Genomic DNA, 26,684 nt, shown 5'->3' on the forward strand with positions numbered 1-26,684 from the left:
TTCTCCTCTTAATTAAACCCTTAGTCCTCCTCTGCTGGATTCTAAATTTCTCCCAGTCCTCAGGTTTGCTGCTTTTTCTGACCAATTTATATGCCTCTTCCTTGCATTTAACACTATCCTTAATTTCCCTTGCTAGCCATGGTTGAACCACCTTCCTCTTTTTATTTTTAAGCCAGACAGGGATGTACAATTGTTGTAGTTCATCCATGTGATCTTTAAATGTCTGCCATTGCCTATCCACCATCAACCCTTTAAGTATCATTCGCCAGTCTATCCTAGCCAATTCATGTCTCATACCATCAAAGTTACCTTTCTTTAAGTTCAGGACCCTAGTCTCTGAATTAACTGTGTTACTCTCCATCTTAATGAAGAATTTTACCATATTATGGTCACTCTTCCCCAAAGCGCCTCGCACGACCAGATTGCTAATTAATCCTCTCTCATTACACACGACCCAGTCTAGGATGGCCTGCTCTCTGGTTGGTTCTTCAACATACTGGTCTAGAAAACCATCCCTTATACACCCCAGGAAATCGTCCTCCACAGTACTGCTACCAGTACTGCTCCACAGTACTGCTACACAACTCCCACTAATGTTTTCTGCCCTTTGGTGTTTCACAGCTCTACCCATATAGATTCCACATCATCCAAGCTAATGTCCTTCCTTACTATTGCATTAATTTCCTCTTTAACCAGTAACGCTACCCCACCTCCTTTTCCTTCCTGTCTATCCTTCCTGAATATTGAATACCTCTGGATGTTGAGTTCCCAGCCTTGGTCACCCTGGAGCCGTGTCTCCATAATCCCAATTACATCATATCCGTTAACAGCTATCTGCGCAGTTAATTCATCCACCCTATTACGAATGCTCCTCGCATTGAGACTCAGAGCCTTCAGGCTTGTTTTTTGAACAATCTTTGTCCTTTTAGAATTATGTTGTAATGTGACCCTTTTTGATTTTTGCCCTTGATTTCTCTCCCCTCCACTCTTGTTTTTCTCCTTCCTACCTTTTACTTCCCTCTGCCTCCCTGCGTAGATTCCCATCTCCCTGCCATATTAGTTTAAACCCTCCCCAATAGCACTAGCAAACATTCCACCTAGGATATCAGTTCCGATCCTGACCAGGTGCAGACCATCCGGTTTGTACTGGTCCCACCTCCCCCAGAACCGGTTCCAATGCCCGAGGAATTTGAATCCCTCCTCCTTGCACCATTCCTCAAGCCACATATTCATCTGAGCTATCCTGCTATTCCTACTCTGACTAGCACGTGGCACTGGTAGCAATCCTGAGATACTACCTTTGAGGTCCTACTTTTTAATTTAACTCCTAGCTCCCTAAATTCAGCTCGTAGGACCTCATCCTGTTTTTTACCTATATCTTTGGTACCTATATGCACCATGACAGCTGGCTGTTCACCCTCCCCCTCCAGAATACCCTACAGCAGCTCCGAGACATCCTTGACCCTTGCACCAGGGAGGCAACATACCATCCTGGAGTCTCATTTGGGCCGCAGAAACGTCTACCTATTCCCCTTACAATAGAATCCCCTATCACTATAGCTCTCCGACTCTTTTTCCTGCCCTTCTGTGCAACAGAGCCACCATCTCCAGAAGTATTTATTGTTTTATTACTTTCTGTCACAGTTTACTATTCTTGACTGAAACTATTAACCTAATGAGTGCTAAAGGAGATTACACTAGCAATATAAAGAGGATTACAGGCTTGCTGTTCAAAAATAAAAGGATAAACTAGGTAGCTGTAGAACTGTCAATCTAATATTGTTTAGGGTAAGCTGCTAGAGGCCATAATATGGAATAAAGTCAATACTCACTTGGAAAGACAAGTGTTGATGAAGGACAACTGCATGGATTAGTAAAGGGAAAGTCGTGTCAGACAAATTCAATAAATATCTTTGAGGCAAGTTGGTACAGGCATGATGGGCTAAATGGCTTCCTTCTATACTAAAATACAATGATTCTAAAACACCGATGACGTTAAGCAAAACAAAAATACATCACTCACTATTTATCACCTCAGTCTGTGAATGTGAAGTTTCATCAGGAGATTAAATGAGCGAGGTAGGGTCCATGATGAGGCAAAATGGAAGTGCTCTGTGGAAGGAAACAGCTTGATGGGTCAATGGCTTATTGCAATTGTTGCTCAGGTACAACATGTAGTCACACACACAACCTAAGGTCTACCTAGTGAGTGGTAGACAACATGAATTCATATATTGAAAACAGAGCTAACGTTTCGGGTCGATGACCCTTTGTCAGAACTGCCGAACGTTTGAAAAGAGCACATTCTTCAGCACTAAAAGGGGGAGGGAAAGGAGGAACAAAAGGGTGCAAGGCAGGAGAGATTAGAGAGACAAAAGGGATGATGGGCCGAATGGAAATGGTAATGACAGAATATAAGAACATAAGAAATAGGAGCAGGAGTCGGCCATTTGGCCCCTTGAGCCTGCTCCGCCATTCAATAAGATCATGGCTGATCTGATCATGGACTCAGCTCCACTTTCCTGCCCGCTCCCCATAACCCTTTATTCCCTTATCGCTCAAAAATCTGTCTATCTCTGCCTTAAATATATTCAATGACCCAGCCTCCACAGCTCGCTGCGGCAGAGAATTCCACAGATTTACAGCCCTCTGAGAGAAGAAATTCCTCCTCATCTTAGTTTTAAATGGGCAGCCCCTTATTCTGAGACTATGTCTCCTAGTTTTAGTTTCCCCTATGAGTGGAAATATTTTCTCTGCATCCACCTTGTCGAGCCCCCTCATTATCTTATATGTTTCGATAAGATCACCTCTCATTCTTCTGAACTCCAATGAGTATAGGCCCAACCTACTCAACTTATCTTCATAAGTCAACCCCCTAATTTCCGGAATCAACCTAGTGAACCTTCTCTGAGCAGCCTCCAATGCAAGTACAGGTTGAGCGTCCAAAATCCGGAAACCTCGGGACCGAGGTAGGTCGGGTCGGGCAGCCAAGGTAAGGGAGCGAGGTCGGCCCGCCGAGGTAAGGGGAGGAGAAGGGGGGGGAGCTGGGGCCGGGGCAAAGTCGGGCCGGAGTGAGGTCAAGCCGCCGAGGGCCGGGGCGAGGTCGGACCAGGGCAAGGTCGGGCCGCCGAGGGCTGGTGCAAGGTAGGGCCGCCGAGGGCCGGGGTGAGATTGGGCCGCCGAGACGGGGAGAGTCCGGATTTTGGAACATTTTCCGGTTTCTGGACAGCCCTGCCATGGATCAGCCCAGTGTCCGGATTCCGGAACATTCCGAATTTTGGAACTCTGGATTTCGAATGCACAACCTGTATATTCTTCCTTAAATACGGAGACCAAAACTGTATACAGGACTCTAGGTGTGGCCTCACCAATACTCTGTACAGTTGTAGCAGGACTTCTCTGCTTTTACACTCTATCCCCCTTTGCAATAAAGGCCAACATTCCATTTGCCTTCCTGCTCACTTACTGTACCTGCATACTATCCTTTTGTGTTTCATGCACAAGGACCCCCAGGTCTCTCTGTACTGCAGCACTTTGCAATTTTTCTCCATTTAAATTATAATTTGCTTTTCTATTTTTTCTGCCAAAGTGGATAACCTCACACTTTCCCACATTATACTCCATCTGCCAAATTTTTGCCCACTCACTTAACCTGTCTATATCCCTTTGCAGATTTTTTTGTGTCCTCCTCACAATTTGCTTTCCCACCCATCTTTGTATCATCAGCAAACTTGGCTACATTACACTTGGTCCCTTCATCCAAGTCATTAATATAGATTGTAAATAGTTGAGGACCCAGCATCGATCCCTGTGACACCCCACTAGTTACTGTTTGCCAACCAGTAAATGACCCATTTATCCTGATTCTCTGTTTTCTGTTAGCTAGCCAATCCTCTATCCATGCTAATATATTACCCCCAATCCCACTAAATTTTATTGTGCAGTTGACCTTTAATGTGGCACCTTATCGAATACCTTCTGGAAATCCAAATACACCACATCCACTGGCTCCCCCATATCCACCCTGTTCGTTACATCCTCAAAGAACTGCAGCAAATTTGTCAAACATGATTTCCCTTTCATAAAACCATGCTGACTCTGCTTGATTGAATCATGCTTTTCCAAATGTTCCACTACTGCTTCCTTAATAATGGACTCCAGCATTTTCCCAATGACAGATGTTAGGCTAACTGGTCTATAGTTTCCTGCTTTCTGTCTGCCTCCTTTTTTAAATAGGGGCGTTACATTAGCGATTTTCCAATCCACTGGGACCTCTCCAGAATCCCGGGAATTTTGGTAGATTACAACCAATGCATCCACTATCTCAGCAGCCACTTCTTTTAAGACCCTAGGTTGTAAGCCTTTAGTCCCATTATTTTACCGAGTACTACTTCTTTAGTGATAGTGATTGTATCTCCCTCCCTATAGCCCCTTGATTATCCACTATTGGGATGTTTTTAGTGTCTTCTACTGTGAAGACGGATATAAAATATTTGTTCAACGTCGCTGCCATTTCCCTGTCCTCCATTATTAATTCCCCAGTCTCATCCTCTAGGGGACCAACATTTACTTTAGCCACTCTTTTCCTTTTTATGTACCTGTAGAAACTCTTACTATCTGTTTTTATATTTTGTGCTCGTTTATTTTCATAATCTATTTTTCCTCTCTTTATTATTTTTTTCGTCATTCTTTGCTGCTTTTCAAAGTTTCCCAATCCTCTTGCCTCCCACTTGGCCACATTGTATGCCCTTGTTTTCAATTTGATAACATCCCTTATTTCCTTAGTTAGCCACGGATGGTTATCCCTTCTCTTACAGTCTTTCCTTCTCATTGGGATATATTTTTGTTGCGAGTTATGAAATATCTCCTTAAATGTCTGCCACTGCTCATCAACTGTCCCATACTTTCATCTATTTTCCCAGTCCACTTTAGCCAACTCTGCCCTCATACCTTTGTAGTCTTCTTTATTTAAGCTTAGGACACTGGTTTGAGATCCAACTTTCTTACCCTCCAACTGAATTTGAATTTCAACCATGTTATGGTCACTCATTCCTAGAGAATCCTTTACTAGGAGATCATTTATTAACCCTGTCTCATTACACAGTACCAGATCTAAGATAGCCTGCTCCCTGGTTGGTTCCGCAATGTACTGTTCAAGGAAACTACCCCGGATATACTCTATGAACTCTTCCTCAGGACTACCCTGGTCAATTTGCTTTGTCCAATCAATATGAAGGTTAAAATCGCCCATGATTATTGCCTTTCCTTTTTTACAAGCCTCCATTATTTCTTGATTTATACTCCATCCAACCATGTAGCTACTGTTAGGGGGCCTATAGACTCTGCCCACTAGTAACTTTTTCTCATTATTATTCCTTATCTCCACCCAAACTGATTCAACATCTTGATCTTCTGAACCAATATCGTTTCTCACTAACGCACTGATCTCATCCTTTATTAACAGTGCTACCCCACCTCCTTTTCCTTTCTGTCTGTCCTTCCAAATTGTCAAATACCTCTGAATATTTCGTTCCCAGCCTTGGTCACCTTGCAACCACGTCTCTGTAATGGCTATCAGATCATACCCATTTGTATCTATTTATGTCGTCAACTCATCTATTTTGTTACGAATGCGGCGTGCATTCAGATAAAGAGCTTTTAAATTTGATTTTTTACCATTTTTTCCTACTTTGACCCCACTTTCTGATTCACCTTTATGTTTATATATTCTGTCCTTTCCTATCACGCTCTGGTTTTCATTTCCCCCAGTGCTACCCTGCTCTATTGCCTTCTCCTTATTCTTTGACTTTTTAAATTTTTGTTCATCTGAACCCTACCCCTCCTGCCCCCCCACTAATCAGTTTAAAGCCCTCTCTACAGCCCTAGTTATTTGATTCGCTAGGACCCTAGTCCGGCCCAATGCAACAACTCCCTCTTACCCCAGTACCCCAGAAGTTAGAAAAAGGTTAATCTGGATAGGGTGTGAATGGCATAGTAATGGCCAGCTGCCATTATAGACAAAGAGAAAAAATATTGAAGAAAGAAGAACAAAAAAATATGGGGGGTGGGGGGAGGGAAAGGGTCAGAGGTTATGCTCTGAAATTGTTGAACTGGATGTTGAGTCTCGAAGGCTTTAAAAAGCCTCAACGAAAGATGAGGTGCTGTTCCTCGAGCTCGCGTTGAGCTTCATTGGAACAGTGGAGGAGTCCGAGGACGGAGAGGTCAGAGTGGGAGTGGAGTGGAGTATTAAAGTGACAGGCGATCGGAAGCTCAGGGTCACACTCACAGACTGAACGGAGGTGTTCAGCAAAGTGGTTACAATCTACGCTTGGTCTCCCCAATGTAGAGGAGCCCACATTATGAGCAGTGGATACTTACCTGGCGAGGGAGTAACCATGATCAATAGAAGGTGAGTGGGGGGCTTGACCCATCCACCTCCATGGCACGAACCTGGTATTGCAGTACTTCCAGGAACGGTGCTTGGGCTCTCGGCCTTTTGGCTAAGAGCATTGGCGCAGAGTGATCCTTGACAGGTGCAGGGTGACCTCTGGCGTTTGTGATCTGACAAAGAATTGGAAAGATTGGCAACGAATAAAAAAAAAAATATTGTAGTATTACCAGCATTCTCTGTTTCTATCTCAGATTCCAGCATCCGCAGTATTTTGCTTTTGTATTCATATATCTCCTTGTTGCATCTCTCAGAAACCACATCACATACAATGTATCATTGAGGTGCAATGGATGCTGTTATGTAAACAATTTGCCTTTAACAATATCTCAGTGTATATGTTGAAATCCCTGTTTATTGCTTCATGTAGCTTATCTTTTACTTTATTTTATAGATACTCTCCCATTCATCAGATGTGACTCCCGATCAGAAATCCACGGCAGGTTCTGGGGAGGAGGATATCACAAGCCTGCCCACAAAGGTGGACCCCTTTGATGTTACAACAGGTGGGCACAGAATCCCTACAATGTTTCAGAACCACTGGTGGTACCCACATGAAAGATCTCTCATGTGTAGTCAAGGCCATAGCCACAAATAACAGTCGTATTAGCAGGAGAGTACAAATATACTCAACCAGAGGAGCCTATCTTCAAGGTGATGGCGAGCTTGGGGCCCATTAGTGGCAGGTGATGGGAAGCCTCCATCAGCATGACCTTTCCTGCTGGGATTCACACAGTTAAACACTCCTGTGGGCATTTTACGCACTTCAGGGGCAGTACCATTAATCAACACCAATCCTAATCTCTTGCACTTAAGCAGGGAACAGGGTTTAACAGGCCACCCTATTTAAGTTGAAATATCTGCTCCTTTGAACGAGTTGAAGTTTTGTCCTGAGCAGAACAGGACTACAGCTGGGCATTTGCCCCATAGTGAAGAACATCAACTTGTAAACAAAAGGCACCAGGCCTGTCTTTACTGCTCGGGCCTTTACTGCTAATGGGGCCTCTGTGAATTGAAATATTTAAATAAATGACTCACATCATGCACCAGAAAATAACCAATTCACTTCTGTTGGTGGGTAAAACCTTGCACCAACTCAGCAGGAAATAGACCCCAGTGTAACTAGCTGGTGCTTCAGTAAGTTTGTGAAGAGGAGTTTTCTGCTGCCATTTACACAGTTGCAGAGACCTGGGCTGTAAGCAAGCTGGTGGATGAAAGATCTTGCAGCAGAAAGTACAGGCAGTAAGGCAGGTACATCTTTCTCATCAAAACCTACACAACAGGCAATTCCTGTACATAGCAAACATACACAACAGAAAACTCCATCACACACCCACAGGAAGTATAAACAACCGAGTTCTCCTGGTGTCCTGCCCAACATTCTTACTTCAAGTAACATCACCAAAATTGGATTAGTTGGTCATTTATCTCATTAATGTTTGTGGTCATTTTCTGTACCCCAAAACTGCTGCCAAAGTCACCTACTTAACAACAGTGGCTGCACTTCAAATGTAAATCAGGCACTTTGGGATGTTTGGAGGATGTGATAACGCACTATCACATGCTGCCGAACATCCAAAAACACAATGTCAGTTTCCACATGTACGCTGATGGCACCCAGCTCTACCTCCCCACCACCTCTCTCAACCCCTCCACAGGCTCTGATTTGTCACGCAGCTTGTCTGACATCCAGTATTGGATGAGCAGAAATGTACTCCAATTAAATATTGGGAAGAATGAAGCCATTGGGGGGGAATGAGAACATATGAGTCGGGGCGGGAGGGGTGGGGGGGTTAAATGGGCTAAAATGTTGAGGTGGAACAAGGGGTGGGTAGCCAAACCACTCCCAGGAGGCGGATTGGCATTTTATTATTTTAATGAGGTTGGAACCTGTTTTGTAAGTTTGACTGTGGTTGGCTGGGTTTCCCGAGCCTCAGGAAACCCGACAGCTGTAACGAGGCAAGGACAGTCTCGGGGAGCACTCCTAGTGGGCCAGGAGGAGCAGGAATGCTTTCCCCGCCTCCCCCTCCCACCAAGCTTCCCCACTCTCAGTCATCCCCTATATATACACCCCACTCCAAGACCAGACTCCCCCCGTGGGTCGGGGAACAGAACTACCGCTCCCCCTCCCCCCGGGCATTGGACTCCCCCAGGCTCGGGGATCAGACCCTCTTTCAGGATCAGATCCCCCCCCACCACCACCAGCCCCGGGTTCAATGGTCTCCGTCCCTGCCTCAGCTCATCTGCTGCTGACCATGCCTTTGTTATCTCTAGACTTGACTATTCCAATGCTCTCCTGGTCGGCCTCCCACTTTGCACCCTCTGTAAACTTGAGCTCATCCAAATCTCTGCTGCCCATGTCCTAACTCCCGATCGACCATCACTCCTGTGCTCGCTGACCTACATTAGCTCCCGGTCCGGCAACACTTCAATTTTGAAACTCTAACCCTTGTTTTCAAATCCCTCCATGGCCTCACCCCATCTCTGTAACCTCCTCTAGCCCTACAACCCTCCAAGACCTTTGCACTCCTTCAATTTTGTGCACCTCTGATTTTCATTGCTCTACCATTGGTGGCTGTACCTGCAGCTGCCTAGACCCCCAAGCTCCAGAATTCCCTCCCTAAACCTCTCCAACCATGAAACTGTTGGATTGTCATAAAAACCCAACTAATATCCTTTAGGAAAGGAAATCTGCAGTCATTACCTGGTCTGGCCTATATGTGACTCCTGTCCCACACCAACATGGTTGACGCTTAACTGCTCTGTGAAATGTCCTACAGTCAGACTGCTACAGTCCCTGCTGAACAGCATTGTGGGAGCACCTTCACCACACAGACTGTAGTGGTTCAAGAAGAAGACCCGCCACCATCTCGGGGCAACCCGGGATGGCCAATAAATGCCAGTAACACCCACATCCCGAGAATGAATAATTTAAGTTACATTTAGTGCTTTCGAAAAATGACGGTGAGATAAACACAGAATGCATGCAAAATAGGTATAAGTGGACTTGACTACAAAATTATTGTTTAATAATCCTAAACAAAAATGTTGCTAAAATGATTTATTTGATAGATGTGGATGAAGACACTACCATCAAATCTGGGTCAGAGATTGACAAGGCCCCGCCCGTGACCAAGGGAGACAAGGTGATGTGAAGTCGAGAATTGTATGGAATGTCCTACAGTGGCAAAGGGCCCCTCAGTTCATCAATTTTAAAATGTCAACCGACATCCAGGTTAACCTGTTACTGGGTAGAGATTTATTTTCTGCTCCCTATTCTCTCATTTCCCTTAACCCATAGGTCACTTTCCGCCATTAACCCTGCTCCGGTGACGACTGCGGACAATGTTGTTCCGTGTCCAGCTGGGAGAAGCAGTGGTCCAAGGCGATGACCTGGCAGGTGCCAGTTTTTGTCACTTCCTTTGAGTTGGGATGACTCATTTTATTTTGCCAGGCTGCCTCTGTGAGAAGTGATGGGATCTCACCATCAGAGGACAGCAGAGGACAGACAGTTACTGAGCTCAAACTCTCTGCATTCAGATACATGAGCCAGAGGTGCTATACAACCACATCTACAGGAGCATTGTCATGAAGGCAGCGCTGAATAGCCATCGGAAATGAGCGCTGTGTCTGAGGTTTTTTTTATGCTCCCCCCCACCAGACGAGTGTGCCAGGTCCAATTCCAGTGCCACAACTGCTGCCTGGCTGAGATGTGCCAACTCAACACCCTTCTGCTCTTTATGGCTAAGTACCAGGGTGGGCAGTACATTTGCCTCCCATCATCATCATCGTAGGAGAGCTACATTAAACATTATTTCAAGAACATAATGTCCATTTAACCATCACCACCATCAAGGTGATTAATATTGGTGTCTTTACAGATAACTGACAGAGTTATTGCATTGACGTGCACTGCTATTGAGTTCTGATGATATCTATTTTTTACGAAACACAGTAAAAGGACAAACTCCAATCAGATTCCAAATACCAATCAATTGTGTTGTCTTCCAGGATGAAGTTGGCCCGTGTACCTGTCCTGTGATCCCTGGACCTCCAGGATCAAAGGTATGGAAATGGTTGCAGGATTCAGGATTTATGGCAGAGTTTTCATCAATCAGAACTTGAAAATCAGTCAATGGAAACTGTCAGTGACTTGTACTGGGGGTCAAATGTCTGTGACATGTTCTTCTACGATATAGTTTTATTCAAGGCCGGCCATTTTAAAATTGTAGTTAAAAGAATTCTCTGGTCAGGTTTTGCTTATTTCAGAATGGCAATGTTGCCATTTGAATTCTCCAAAATTCTATAATAATTGACAATCGATGTTTTGGAATTAGTGTTAGCCAATGCAAGTGTTTGATGATCTGTGCTTATGGTGTTGTTTAATGCCTATGATGCGCTTTCACTTTTCAGAATGCTCATGTTGTAGGGATTCAGTGATAATGGTTGACCTGCGCAGTCCTGGATGAGGTAGTGAGCTCATGACTGAAGTAAGCAGAAAGCAACTGAAATAAATGATGAAGGGACTAGGGAAGGTGGAGCTACACAGGTCAGTGGTAAGGATTGCCTGGTCACCATTGTCAACCTACCATCTGGAGAGTCTCTAGTTGTAAAGATTCCTCAGGGACCATGGGTCTTTGGCTTTTTTTGAATGTGTTTTGAGATCTGGGCATCGCTGGCATTTATTGCCCATCCCTAATTGCCCTTGAGAAGGTGGTGGTGAGCCCCTTCTTGAACCGCTGCAGTCCGTGTGGTGAAGGTACTCCCACAGTGCTGTTAGGGAGGAAGTTCCAGGATTTTGACCCAGCGACGATGAAGGAACGGCGATATATTTCCAAGTCAGGATGGTGTGTGACTTTAATGGGGAACTTAGAGCTGGAGGTGTTCCCATGCGCCTGCTGCCCTTGTCCTTCTAGGTGGTAGAGATTGCGGGTTTGGGAGGTGCTGCTGAAGAAGCACCTGGAAAAGAAGATAGTACTGCTGGCTTGGCAATTTACAACTTTTTGCGAATTAGTACTGCCCTGGTTTCAGTGTCTGTAACGGATGAGGGATACAAAATCAGATCAAATTGAGCCAGATCAGAATAAATTCTACTTTAAGCAGCTGTAAGAGACATATATAATTATATCATTGTTCGAGACTAATGAGAGGTGTTATTATCAGTGAGTTATACCCCACTTTCCTGTTGATACAAAGCAGTTTCAGGTGTGCATCAAAACATAAAGAGGCAGTATAATCCAGGCATGAGGCACTGATCTGTCATCCAATTGTTCTAAAGCAAAGTAGTCTGAAACCTGGTTTCAATTTGTACTGGGTACAGTATAACTCCAATCCAGCATGAAGCCAGGATTTTAAAATTGCCTAGGTCGTCTGATGTCCCTCATAGAAAGTTTTAATATTTTGTGCGACATTTTGTTAAAGTGAGGGCCAAGCAGGTGCCCCCGTTGCTATATCCTAATGTTCAATGGTGGACAGAATAGAGTTGTTCATATGTTTATGTGTCATAGTACATGTGCACAGAGATCTGTTACTGCAACTCAGATTGAGGTCATCATCATCATAGACAGTCCCTCGAAATCGAGGAAGACTTGCTTCCACTCTAAAAGTGAGTTCTCAGGTGGCTGTACAGCCAATGCAGGAATTACAGTCTCTGTCACAGATGGGACAGACAGTGGTTGAAGGAAAGGGTGGGTGGGGAGTCTGCTTTGCCGCACGCTCCTTCCGCTGTCTGTGCTTGATTTCTGCATGTTCTCAGCGACGAGACTCGAGGTGCTCAGCACCCTCCCGGATGCTTTTCCTCCACTTAGGGCGGTCTTTTTCTAGGGAGTCCCAGGTGTTGGTGGGGATGTTGCACTTTATCAGGGAGACTTTGAGGGTGCCCTTGAAACGTTTCCTCTGCCTACCTGGGGCTCGCTTGCCGTGTAGCAGTTCCGAGCAGAGTGCTTGCTTAGGGAGTCTCGTGTCGGGCATGCGGACAATGTGACTCGCCCAACGGAGCTGGTCGAGTGTGGTCAGTGCTTCGATGCTGGGGATGTTGGCCTGAGCGAGAACACTGATGTTGGTGCGTCTGTCCTCCCAGGGGATTTGCAGGATCTTGCAGGAGTGCTTTAAGATGTCTGCTGTATATTGAGGTCAATCTACAGAATAACAAGGGGCTGCACTTACAACACTCCGATTAGTAGCTGCAAAATAACTGGATCTTTACACAAGTCTCTGGCATTTGGAGAGATGAATATCATTAAAGTTCTATTGCTTAATTCATTTATTTTTATGGCAGGGAGATGCTGGACCCCGAGGCCATCCGGGTCTGTTTGGAGAAAATGGTCACCCAGGCAAGGCAGGTCCACCGGGTCCCTTGGGGCCACCTGGGCCACCAGGATCACCAGGAGCACCTGGACGACCAGGGTCTAAAAAACAAACAGGCTGGTTTGGAACAGTGAGTTCCTTTTATATTTCCATTAATGGGGAGACATGAGTTTGCAACAGTTGTGTTCACCGTGTTATTTATATCTTTCATTTAGTTTACATTGTCATTGTTTAGGCTGTGTCAGCTACAACAGGCACTGTTGTGGTCTCTCTAAATAACAGTCAATTTAGTGACAATAATGACCAGTTGTGGGCAGACTGTATGATCAGGGACCTGGTCTCAGACTGCCCCAATCTCATGTTACGTCTGGCACCCTGGTGCGTTTTAGTACGGACTCCGAAGCAGTATGTCATGCACCGAGGCAGTGCTGGAATGCAACAGTGGGCTAGAGATTTGGTGCGGCGCTAAATTTGGAAAAGTTGAAAAAGTAGCAACAGGCGCTAATCATTCTCTCCTCCAGCGATATTCAGCTTCAGCGCTCCGAGAGGGAAGCGGAGCGCTAAATCAAGCGCTGACCATTTTTCTTGAGGCGCTAAAGTCCGAGAGCGGGGCGGTAGCGTTAGAGTGCCAAACTATTTTGAGCGCATTGGTAACAGCATGAGAGGCTGCTTCCCTCCCTTAAAGGGAAGGGCCAAAGATGCTGCCCAAGCTCGCTGTTGGCAGTTCTGTTTTGCAAGGTGACCTGTGTGACTGCCCCAAACACCCTCACACAGTGGAGGCTGGGACATCGTGCACCAGTGAAACATGAAAAACTTTGCACAGGCACCAGACTGGTCAAATAATGAAGGTTGCGCGAGCTGAAAACCATTCCCTTTAATTAGCACTCCCCAAGCGGCCAGCCGAGTTCACGACGCCCCCTCTTGCTGGTGTTGTTGGCACGAGGCGATACAGCAGGGGGCGAGGGTCAATTTTGCATCTGGGGCGCTGAGCACTTTATGACATCACGATCTGCAAGGTGTTAGAGGCCCAAGCGCTACAAGTTAACCAGCACTGAAGTTCACGGGTATTACTGCATTCACCGTGCCCGGTCACTAACCCCTTAGCACCCCGTTAGCACCGCCCCACCCCCAGGCACTAAAGGAAGGCACTAATCTACCGAATTTCTCCCCCCACTGAGTCAGTGTTGTAATGCAGCAGACAGGATGTTAGTGCTGTAACGCAGCAGACACAATCGGTGCTGTAATGCAGCAGACACAGTCGGTGCTGTAATGCAGCAGACACAGTCAGTGCTGTAATGCAGCGGACACCATAGTGTAATAAAATGAGCGCTAATTTTGTTATGAAGTTTATAATTAAAATATAAATGAAGTTTAAAATGGAGTCAAAAGTAAAACTAAAGGTTCCCTGTGACTAAAATTTGGAAAAGCAAATCTAAATTATGTTCAAGACTTTGGGCCCAAGTTTCCACATGATTTGCGCCTGATTTTTAGGAGCAACTGGTGGAGAACGGACTATCTTAGAAATCGCAATTCTCCACATTTTTTTTCTGCAGTTCTAGTCAGGTAGAACAGTTCTACTTTGGAACAGAATTTTTTCTTCAAAAGGGGGCGTGTCCGGCCACTGACGCCTGATTTCAAAGTTTCCACAGTGAAAACGTACTCCAAACTAACTTAGAATGGAGCAAGTGAAGATTTTTGTACAACTGAAAAAACCTGTTCTACACATTAAAAAATCAGGCGCAGGTTACAAATTAGGCGTCCGGAACGAGGTGGGGGGGGGAGGGGGGGAAGGGAAGTCATTAAATTCTATAATAAATCCTTATTTATACTTCTACAAATATTATACAAATAAATCCAACCTGAATAAAAATTTATAAGCAAAGAAAAGATTAAATAAACCATGTTCCTACCTGCGTGAAAGTGCTTCAGGCACGGAGAATGTTGCAGGCGTTTGTTCCCGCGGGGGGGGGAAGGAGACAGTGAGAAGGCTGCAGGAAGCCTCAGTGCTGATGTGCTGATGGCAATGTGCTTTTATTAAAAAATGTTCAAAAATTAAACAGCTACAAAGAACTACAAAAATGGCCGAGTGCCAATGTTTCCTTCACACTGCGCATGCGCGAACGCTCCAACGTGCACGCGCAGCGATGCCGGCAGGAAAAAAACTAATTTAAATGGTACCCGCCCCCTCCCACTTACAAAATCGGCGCGTGTGTAGGCTCCGCCCCCCCTGGGCGCCGCGCCAAACAGACAAGTTGCTGCAAAGCGCTCCAGAATCACGCGTTTTTTTTCCGGCGCCGTTTTAGGCGTGAAAAACGGGCGCCCAGCTCGGAGGGGCACCCGTTTTTTATCGTGTGGAAACTTGGGCCCTAAATGTCAAAATACAACTGAAGACTAGTTTAAAAGTAGGATAACATTTGCTATGGGGAGTATAGGGCTTATGTTACAAAGTAATACTCTTGGAGAGTAACATTTGCTTTGTTTGTCTATATTTGTTGGGGGTGAGGCCGGGAAGTGCTGGGAGTCATTTAAAAAAAAAACATTCTTACATATATGATAATATCTATTTTCTTTTTCAGAGTGAAGAAGTTTCTGAAACCTCTGGTAAACCTGGGTTAGATGGACTTCCAGGCCCAAGAGTAAGAGTTTGGCTTGCAAAACTTAAAGCCTCTTTATAAAAAAGAACTTGCATTTATATAATGCATTATCAGATCTTTCAGGATGTTTCAAAGCGTTTCACACACAATACATTATATTTGAAGGTAAACATGGCAGCCATTTTGTGCACAGCATGGTTCTACAAAGAGCAACAAGATGAATGGCCAATTAATTTGATTTTGGCAGTGTTGGTTAAGGAAATAATATTGGCCACAACACTGGGAGAACTCCCGTGCTCTTTTTTGACATACTGCCTTGGGATCCTTAACAATAACTTGAACTACTGGACAGACAGGGCTGTGGTTTAAAATCTCATCCAAAGCTCTCCCCACTACAGCTCTGAAGTGTCAGCTGGATTCTGTGCTCAAGTCCTGGGGGGAGAGGTTTCACCCCACAACTTTCTGACTCATAGTCAAGAATGTTACCAATTACATTAAGTCAACATTTCAATCTGCAGGAGGAATTAAACGGGAAACTTCCCCTGTGATCAAGCTCGATTATTGGATAGTTAATCCTCAGCGATGGTTGGATGGTGCAGCGGGTCATCTTTGTGTTTGCCTGTGGCTCAGAGTCAGAGGGTAGCACTCTTGGCTCTGAGTCAGAAAGCTTTTGGTTCAAGTCCCATCCCAGAGGCTGACACTGCCAGTGCAGTGCTGAGGAAGTGCTGCACAGTCTTTTAAATGAGACGTTAAACCAAGGCCCCATCTGTCCTCTCGGGTGGACTTAAAACATCCTGTGACACTATTTGAAGGAGAGCAGCAACAACAACTTGTATTTATATAGCGCCTTTAACGTAGTGAAACGTTCCAAGGTGCTTCACAGGGGTGTTATGAGATAAAGATTTGACACCAAGCTGCGTAAGTAGAAATGCCCCGGTGTCCTGGCCAATATTTATCTCCCAACTAACATCACGGGAACAAGTTATCTGATCATTATCACATTGCTGTTTGTTATATCTTGCTGTCTGCAAATTGGATGCCCTGTTTCCTACATTACAACAGTGACTATATTTCAAATGTAATTAATTGGCTTTAAACACTTTGGGACGTCGTGAGGTGATAAAAGGTGCTTTGTAAATGCAAATGATACTCCATTCCTCTCCCTGGTCACTGTCTGAGGCTGAACCAGACTGTTTGCATTCTATTTGACCCGGAGGTGAGCTTTCGACCACATATCCGCTCCATCACCAATACCGCCTACTTTCACCTCCGTAATGTCGCCCGTCTTAGCCCCTGCCTCAGCTCATTTGCTGCTGAAACCTTCATCCATGCCTTTGTTACCTCGAGACTTGACCATTCCAATTCTCTCCCATCTTTCACCCTCCATAAATTTGAGCTCATTCAAAGTCCTGCTCATCCATCACCCCTGTGCTCGCTGACCCACATTGGTTCCCAGCCTGGCAACAGCTCAACTTTAAAATTCTCATCCTTGTTTTCAAATCCCTCCCTATCTCTGTAATCTCCTCCAGCCCCACAACCCTCCGAGATATCTGCACTCCTCTAATTCCGACCTCTTGCGCATCTCCAATTTTCAACCCTCCACCATTGGCGGCCGTGCCATCAGGTACCTTGGCCTAAAGTCTGGGATCCCCCCCCCCCCACCCCACCCCCCTCCCCCACCATCGCAAACCTCGCTGCCTCTCTACCTCTCTTCTCCTTTAACACGCTCCTTAAAACCTCTTTGGCCAAGCCCTATCCTCATAGCACCTTATGTAGCTCGGTTTGTTTGATAACGCTCCTGTGAAGAGCCTTGGGACGGTTTACTACGTTAAAGGCGCTATATAAATGCAAGATGTTGTTGTTGATAAATATATTGACCACAACAAGCTGCTCAGTCAAACAGAACAAGAAGCTCCCCTGGTTACTGTGCCAGTCTGTACTGAGGCAGCTGATCTCAGCTGGGTGGGATTAGCGATATTACAATCCACCTCTAAACGTTGGAGGGGGAAGGAGTTTTCGCAATATTGACCAACCAATGTTTTAATTACACTTCCCTCTTCGCCTTGGTTTTGTACAAAACTAAACAAACAATTTCTCAATAGAAGCCTATGGGCAAATCTGCCCTGCTGTACAGTGAACCCAATTCCTGGAATTGTGCTGTGTACAGCACCCTCAATAACAGCCAATTCTGCATTGTCCGATAGTGCCATCTACTGGATCTAGATAATAACTGGTACTATGTGGTCATGCACCACACAACAGTTCTTGTATCCAATTACTACTTCTTAAATTCTTAAAGTACCCCGTTTTGAAACTCAAGATCCTGAACTTGCACATCAAACATTAATCTACAGATGCTTAATGTGTCTAAATTTCCTCTCCCTGCTATTTTAGCACAAACATTAACTGGGGGTTCAACACTGACACCCGCCCCTCCCCTCCCCCCTCTGTCTGCTGAGTTCATAGGAACAGGAGGAGGCCATTCAGCCCCTCGAGCCTTTTCCGCCATTCAATGAGATCACGGCTGATCTGCAATCTAACTCCATATACCCGCCTTTGGCCCATATCCCTTAATATCTCTGGTTAACAGAAAGCCATCAATCTCAGATTTAAAATTAACAATTGTTTGAGCATCAATTGCCGTTTGCGGAAGAGAGTTCCAAACTTCTACCATCCTTTGTGTGTAGAGGTGTTTCCTAATTTTACTTCTGAAAGGTCTGGCTCTAATTTTTAGACTATGCCCCTAGTCCTAGACTCCCCAACCAGCGGAAATAGTTTCTCTCTATCTACCCTATCTGTTCCCCTTAATATCCTGAAAACTTAGATCAGATCACCCCATAACCTTCTAAATTCTGGGGAATACAACCCTCATAACTTAAACCTTGAAGTTCAAATCCAAGGTATACTTTTCCTCTGTCTGCTAGCTGCAAGGGTCCTGTGTCAATTAGTATTGGGCAGTAGTTATTTCCTCTTCCTCTGTTGTAGGGCTCACCAGGTGAGACTGGTTCACCAGGAGATCCAGGGCCTCGTGGACCATTAGGACCTCCGGTCAGTATCACATGATATAAGATTGAAGTGGTGTAGACATTGATGTTTAATGGTGCTTTGTCCTCCCTAGCCTTCGTGTAGAAGTCAGTAACGTTCATAAAATCACTCCTGACCACCAACCACGGATTACTAAGCACCATGATAGCAGCATCAAATGTGTAGGCACGCACGCACCTGCACATGCACACGTACACACACACATACACATACGTACACACACACGTATCATCATCATAGATAGTCCCTCGAACGAGGATGACTTGCTTCCACATGTGTTCACAGATGTTCCAATGAAGGACCCGATACTCCAGTCCTGAACTCCAGTTGAGGGGGTGGAAGATGTCTGTGCGTGGATTTTTTTAACATGTGGTGACCGTTACACATCAGCCACCACACGGGCTCGACAGAGCTAGGCCTTTATCCAGTGGCAAGAGTTAACCAGGACGACTGGAGACCTGCTCTGCTGCACAAATATTGCAATTGCAGTGCTGCCCCTGGGCCCTCGGCTCTTCTGGGCCCCGTACTCTCATTGGCCGCTCCTTCGCCACAAAGCATTCGCCGCACGTTCGCCACGATCTCCCTCCACACCAAACATTTGCCGGACCTCCGCCACGATCACCCATCGAATCTCAGCCTCAATCACTCGCGCGGACCTCTGCCACGTCCTTCCTGCTCCTCTGCTTTACCGGGGCCCCGCTGATGCTCCTGCCCACACTCCAAACAGCGACCTGGGTCCCGATGACATCACCCAGTCGCCCACCTCAAAGCCATCGCACACTTGGAGCAGCTCACGCTGGAAGTTGTACTGGTATGCCGCTCCAGCTCTCTTTGTAGCCCCGACCTGCGGAGGTGTTCTCACACAGATCGGGGTGGCCGACGATGTATACACATGTATATACATACACACACGAACACACACACATGCATGTACATTCATGCACACACATGCATACGTATGCACACGCACACACATGCACATGCACATGCACATACATACACAGACACACATGCGCATGCACACACATGCGCACGGACACACATTCACATGCACACAAACACATGCACACACTCGCACACACATTCACACTCAGACACATACACAAACTCTCAAACTCACACACACACATACATACACATACAAATACACAGGCACACACATACATACGCACACTCACATATACACACGCACGTACAGGCACACGCCTATGCACGCGCATGCACATGTACAAAACGTGTTATCACTGGAGATTGCGACTGATAACTATACAGAGCCTGTGATGGCTTTACACGGTTGAATAGCCCACTGATATGCAACTCTTTAGGCTCCAATGAAAAATGGCCATTTGCCATAAACCCAGCAAGATTTAGAATTATCAGGAGAAAAATGGGGGAGCAATATTTCTTTTAAAAAAGAATGCAGCTTTAATAAGTGCTGGTAGCCAGGGTCATCTGTTAGTTGCCTGTTGTAACTAGAGAACTGTCTGATGACAGAAAGTGAACAAGTACAAAAACATTGAAGATCTTAAAGACACACTTCTTAACTTGATTTGTGTATATGGAATCATTCAAAGATTAAAGTCTGCTCCAGCTCAGTTCCTTTTGTTTTCCTTTAAAAGTGGTTTTTTCCACCTCCAGTATCTCTCTCCCAGATAATCTCCCCTCCTTTGCCTATTTAAAAAAAAAATTCTCTGTATATTAAATAAACACTGAACCATTTTGGTAGAACGCTAACAATATTTTTATACAGTACACTGGGGTACAGTGCCAGCAGCCCACTGGCACTTAAAAAATATTCATTCACAGGATGTGGGTGTCGTAGACAAAGCCTCATTTATTGCCCGTCCCTAGTTGCCCTTGAGAAGATGGTGGTGAGCCTCTGCCTTGAACCGCTGCAGTCCATGTGGTGAAGGTACTCCCACAGTGTTGATAGGTAGGGAGTTCCAGGACTTTGACCCACCGGCGACGAAGGAACTTCGCCCAAGTGGCCAGTGTTTACATGTGAGGCTAGACTGTGAGTGTCAACAGGCTATTCAACTGCAACAGCCACCTCGCCCACGCTCCCAGCAGGACTCACTGGGTGAGGATCAGGTGCAGGATAGTCCTCTCCATTGTCCAAGCCAATTGGAGCGTCCCCTACTGGTGCACTGGTTGCAGTCAGCTAACTCAGCCCAGAGTTTCCTGATCTCTGTGACCCAGTATCACATTCCTGGCTGCACTTACCTCTGAGGAGAGGGCTCCTGTCTCAATTTCAAGCTATGTGGCATGAAGGATCTTGAGAATTGAGACTGGAGGCCAACATTCTGCTTTAGTACTTCATTGTGCTTAGTATTGCGCTGATTAACTCGCATTTATGTTATTTTCATAGGGACAAAAAGGAGACAAAGGGGAGCCAGGATTCAAGGTCAGGACATGCATTCATTCAGAGATTTAAACCGTGTAACATAAAGTTATAGATTGTCGAGCACCAGGAGAGGCATCCAAGTGCCTATAGACACCAGCTTGATTTAGCTAAAACAATTAATAAATGAAATCTGAATTGCTGGAGCTGGATCCCTGGTCCTCCAGGTACATAGCCTGCCAACAATTGGTATTTATTTTGTGTCTTATTACACTCCTGTGAAGCACCTTGGGGTGTTTCACTACACTAAAGGCGCTATATAAATGTAAGTTGATGAAGTTTTTTTTACAGTGGGTTTGAGGGTTGTAGAGGGTGCACCCTCTTTACACCAAGGCATAACCATGGCATGGGAACCCCAGAGTAAGGCTGGGTATTGGAGCAAACGCCCTTTGAACAGTGCACAACGCTAGCTCCGTCAAAAGCAGAATGACCATCAGCAACATTGCTGCAGTGAACCTCAACCTGTGTCAATTCCTGGGCTCCGTTATATGCTTGTAGAAAGTGCACTTACCTGACTATCAACGCGGTTCCCTTTCGTATTTTTATTCCTTCTGAAACACTGTTATCTCTTTTCCGGACGAAATAAAATCATTTATCTGACCTTTCCATTTGTCTAGGGTGAAGCGGGGCAGCAAGGCTATCCAGGGGTTACCTTTCCCGGAGCAAAGGTAACGCTGACTGTTTACATGGAGTCAATAATAATGGATATTTAACGATAATTAATAAGGAATGTTGTGGAATGATTTATTCAGAGAACACTGGATAATGTACGGAGGATAATGGGGAATCTTCTTTCGTATGGTCGCAGAAAAGCAAATCAAATGTCAATATCTAAGCCGGATATCCAGGCCAAAGCTTCCGCTGTAACAGCGTGGATATCTTGTAGGTTGCCTGTGAATTCCCTCTGAGGGCAGGACTCAATGATGTGCTCCAGGGTCTGATTGCAATCTCGCACGCTCCACTTCCGTTAGGGGCAGTTCCCTGGGTGCTACTGGGGCAGGGACTGGAGTGCTTCGCTGACGCGCTTCACCTTCCATTCACTTAAAGGAGAGGACCACTGCGCACTCTGCAAGGCTTCTGATGGCCTCCACTAGACTACCAGGGCAGCATGGGAGTGGGCCTGCGGCCCAGCACCCAAAACAGAGTGCCGGGCTGCACAATGGCGGCCCGGACCATGCTAGGCCTGATATACTGGAGCCGACCTGAGAGTCGGCAAACCAGTAAAGATGACACGTGTTGGCGCCCTCCCCCTTTAAGTCCTGCTCCGAGAGCGGATGCCGGCCAGATTCACGACCAAGTTTCCCGGGAGCCAGTAATGCCCCCCACCGCGCCCCCCCCGGGCGAAAAGCCTCTTCTGCCCTGTTAGCGACCCCCGGAGCTGCTAACGGGCCTCAAAAAAAGGGCAATTCTGACCCCAAAGAATTTATTCTAGGCCCCTTCTCGTCTGTATGGCCTCAGCTCTATAACATGGGGGTGACTTTACGCACTGGATCACTGGGGGAGCTATGATGGTGTTTTCTCACTAGGAAGCCTAAATGTGTTTTTTTTATCTACTTTTTATTGTCATTCCCCAAATCCAACACTGGTGGAAATCTCAAAGAGGCACAGGAGCAGTTGGTTGGGCTATCTGCCGATTTTTCATACCCAGTAGGTTGTTTTTTAAAATATTATTGTGCACGACAAGGTAAGTCATCTCCGTCCTGGGAACAAAACACTTCTTCACTTTTGGCATCCAGTATCAGCAGGAGCAGGCCCAGGGCAAAGAAAAACAGACTTTCACGACCACCAGGTATCTCAAAGCGCTTTACAGACAATGAAGTACTTTTGGAGTGTAGTAATGTGGGAAACGCGGCAGACAATTTGTGCACAGCAAGCTCCCACAAACAGCAATGTGATAATGAGCAGATAAACAGTTTTTGTTATGTTGATTGAGGGATACTATTGGCCAGGACACTGGGGATAACTCCCCTGCTCTACTTCGAAATAGTGCCTTGGGATCTTTTACGTCCACCTGAGAGAGCAGACGGGGCCTCGGTTTAACGTCTCATTCGAAAGACGGCACCTCTGACAGTGCAGCGCTCCCTCAGCACTGCATTAGAGTGTCAGCCTGGATTTATGTGCTCAAGTCCCTAGAGTGGGATTTGAACCCACAACCTTCTGACTCAAAGCGATTGTGCTACCCACATTTTTAAAATATAATTTATTCAACATTAAAAACATTTACAACATCGTGATTATTCCATTGTATCATACAATCCTTTCCGCCACTCTGCACAGCCATTCCTCCGACACACATTAACATCAAAACCTGAAATTAATTTGTCTCCCGTAACATATATTAATCTATTGTACTTTAAAAATTGATCATAAGCAAACCTTCCGAACTCTTGTCTAGGATATCCTCATCCCAAAAGCTTTCATGCAGTCACAACAGGTCAGTGCCTTGAAAATACGGCAACAATTGCTGCAATTTCTTCTCCCCCCTCAGTCCGTTCACATTAATCGAGACCAATGTAATCATGGCTCCTAATAAAGGAAGTGTGCCCAATAATCCCCCCATCGTTTAATCTCTGGCTCTTCCCTCCTCTCATGCTCCTTCCCAACTTTTCGGGCAGCTGTAGCTTTCCCCTGCAGCCTCCAGCTCTTTCTTATTTCCTGTTTAAACCTTCCCTGCCATTTCAGCCTCTTCCTTACATTAGGTTTAGGCCGAGGAGCTGCCCCTTCGAACCTTTCCCTTTCCACATGTGTGGAAGAAGGTCTCCTTCTTCCTCTGTGTTGTGTCCTTAGATGCTCTAACAATGACTCCACGAGGCAATGTGTTGTACTTGAACTGTAGTGACCTTAGTCCCTTATTAGTTAGCTTCAGAGTGAGGATCACACCTGGTGGCCTGCCTTTTATACTAGGCCAGGAACACCCGTACAGGTAACCTATGAGACTCCCACTGCTGTGCCCTCTGGTAGCACACCTTGAGATAGTACCAACAGTAGCCATGTAGGATACATGACATCACTCCGCCCTGAACCCTCAATGCAAATCGCCTCTGCATTGACTGTGTGTGGGTTTTGTCTGGTTGACCTCTGGTGGGCCAGCTCAACTTTGGGTGGGTAGTTGGTGCAGTAGCGTGCTGGTGGTTGCTGTTTGTGTGTGTGTTTCTAACCACACCATTCTCCCCCCCCCTCCCACGTTGGTGTGGCAGAGGCTCCTGACAGTCATGTACATTCAAGTTCAGGTAAGTGGGTTTTGCATTTTTTTTTGTTGTGGTTCCGTGGTGCGACAAGGATGTTAGATGCCTTGTCGATACGGTGACCAGTGCGAGAGTTCAAGCTAGTTCTGAGCTGCTGGGTTGTGTCCCTGCAGTCTGGTAATGGCTCAGTGCCCGGTGCTGGCAGTAGGAACCCGGTTGGCTCGCGTAGCCTGCTCTCGGGGCTGTTGCCATGGTCCCTATGTCGGGCCGGTTCACAGATGTCTGTGACCTCCCCGTCCTTTCTTTACGTGCTGGGTCACAGCTGCTCCCAGAGTTGTTGTCGTCCCGCAGCGCACAGGGAACTGCTGACTCGCTGGCCTGAGTCCAGCGAGAGGCCATTCACCTGCTGTGAGTGTGGGAAGGGATTTACTCACTCTCCCAGCCTGCTGAGACACCAACAAGATCACAAGTGACTGCAGGGGTTGGATTCTGCTGCTATTGCTGCTTGTTATTCACATCCTACTGAATCATGTTCATTCTGTTAGTTGACATTTGTTTCTGCTGATGTTAATAACCCTTCAACTAGGCTGGAGTTTAATATTTTGATATTTCAAATATACAGTGCTGATATTTGATGTCTCTAAGATAAGAGGAGACTAAATGATGTCCTGTTTCTGACTGCTTCATTTTTATCGGGGCGAAGGAGCAGTGAGAGATCGGGGCCCAGGAGAGGCGAGTGCTCAGCATTGGCCAGCCCACACTGCGATCTATGGATAGTAGGAGCATGTGTGCGCATTAGGTCCGTGCAGCAGAGCTTGGTCTCCAGTCGTCTTGGTTAACCCTTGCCACTGGACCAAAACCTAGCTCTGTCAAGCCCGTGTGGTGGCTGGTGTGCAACGGCCACCCCACGTTAAAAAAATCCACGCACAGGCATCTTCACCCTTCAGTATGTAGTTCAGGACCTAGATTGTCAGGTACCTCATTGAAACACCTGTGAACTCATCCCTTTTTGGTGTGGAAGCAAGTCATCCTCGATACGAGGGGCTGCCTAATATTATACTGTCGACTAGCAGTGCGCAGGGAACTGCTGACTTGCTGGCCTGTGCGTTGTTTGGTTTGGAATCCTGGCTGGTGTCTGTTTCCTCTGGGGGAACGGTGGTGGGTGACCCTCCATCGAGGGGTGTGGCCTTGGTGCAGTCTGCTCCTTCAGGCTCGTGGCAGTTGGTGCCTGAGAGATGGAGCCGACCCAGGGCATGGTATCAATACCATTGCCGTTGTTCGCTCCTCAACTCGTGTATGTTGGCTGCTTGTGGCCACACTTCGTGGTGCATGACTCTGGTCTCAGGGACGCAGGCTACAGCATCGGGTAGCTCTCTGGGTGTCTGCCTGCTGCATTGGCAGCGTGCAGTGGAAATTCTGCATCGCACAGTTTTTCCTTATTTATGATGGACACTCTTCCTCGCTAGTTGCATGTATATAATTCTGATTACCAGTTACACATTTTACATGATCAGTTACACACTTTACATAATCCATTACACATTTTGTCTCTAACTTACAATTACTGTTACATTGCTTAAATGTGTGGAACTGTCCCTTTAATTGTAGTGGGTTTCAGGCCTCCTTTAAGAGAGCCTTGCTTCTTTACCCCAATCTGCTTCTCTGTTTGGTGCCGTGTCTTGCTCCACCAGTGCTGCACCTCGTGGTCTGGCTGCGGCCACCTTTGTCTTCAGCGCCTCATTCTCGTGGTTTTATTGCCGAGCAAATTTTAATGTCCCACGACTCCAACCTTTTTATTAGCACATCGTCCTCAATATAAACCGGCAGGTTTAAGAATGAGACCACCACCTCTTCAGAATACAGCAGAGATACAAAAAGTCTTTCCACTTCCTCTCGGCCACTGACTGTCGCCTCAAACCCAACATTGGTCGGCAAGCAAAGCAGTTTCTCTCAGCGTAGTCCTAATGTACTGCCTGGATGATATCCCAAGCTTGTATCTCTTTATCCGTGCACTGAACCACCACCGCATTTTCTTTTCCAAAACTCCTGGGGTCCCAGCCCAAATTTTTGGACATTTTATTCTTCTTTCCTCCAACATTTGTTCCCTGATTAAATTCATCCTGGGAACATTGTGCTCTGAGGGGCCCGGCACTCCAGGCCCCTCAGCAGCTATCTGGCTGATGTTTATGGGCCAAAAAGGTCCTAAAACCTGAAAAACAAAACCAAAAACCCACCACCAACTTTTTACAAACTCACTCCAACTCCCTGCAGTAATCAAACAACTCCTAGCCCCTCCCACCTCGCGAGTACTACCCACTGAGCCACAGCTGACACTGTAGGGTCAGGACAACATGAACCAGTATTAGAGTAAAGCTCCCTGTACACTGGCACCCCAGTGTGTCTTAATCCCAGCCTCAAAAGAACATCCTTACTGCACCAGAGTAAATATTTCTTCCCCAGGCTATCTGTGGCCTCACTGAACATGATTGCCAATTTTAATGGTGAATTATGTACAGCTTTCTGCTGTGAATTAATGCCCACTAGAAAGAAAAGAAAGACTTGCACTCATATGCTGTCTTTCGTAACCTCCAGGTTGTCCCAGAACATTTTACAGCCAATGAAGTACTTTTGAAGTATAGTCACTGTTGTAATGTAGGCAACACAGCATCCATAGTACGCACAGCAAGCTCCCACAAACAGTACTG

The 26,684-nt window shown here is 46.1% G+C and overlaps 1 protein-coding gene across 2 annotated transcripts in view; it reads left to right on the forward strand.

Moving 5' to 3' along the window:
* Window positions 1–26,684, forward strand: part of LOC139233584 (collagen alpha-1(XV) chain-like) — a 114,414-nt gene that overhangs the window by 33,896 nt on the left and 53,834 nt on the right. For both annotated transcript variants that reach the window (XM_070863985.1, XM_070863986.1), the window contains exons 5-12: window positions 6,843–6,954; window positions 9,521–9,594; window positions 10,460–10,513; window positions 12,726–12,884; window positions 15,331–15,390; window positions 18,334–18,396; window positions 20,762–20,797; window positions 21,412–21,462. In XM_070863985.1, coding sequence (XP_070720086.1) covers window positions 6,843–6,954; window positions 9,521–9,594; window positions 10,460–10,513; window positions 12,726–12,884; window positions 15,331–15,390; window positions 18,334–18,396; window positions 20,762–20,797; window positions 21,412–21,462 — 609 coding nt within the window. The remainder of the gene's footprint in view (window positions 1–6,842; window positions 6,955–9,520; window positions 9,595–10,459; window positions 10,514–12,725; window positions 12,885–15,330; window positions 15,391–18,333; window positions 18,397–20,761; window positions 20,798–21,411; window positions 21,463–26,684) is intronic.

This window comes from Pristiophorus japonicus, chromosome 21, assembly GCF_044704955.1.
Source record: "Pristiophorus japonicus isolate sPriJap1 chromosome 21, sPriJap1.hap1, whole genome shotgun sequence".
NCBI lineage: Eukaryota > Metazoa > Chordata > Chondrichthyes > Pristiophoridae > Pristiophorus > Pristiophorus japonicus.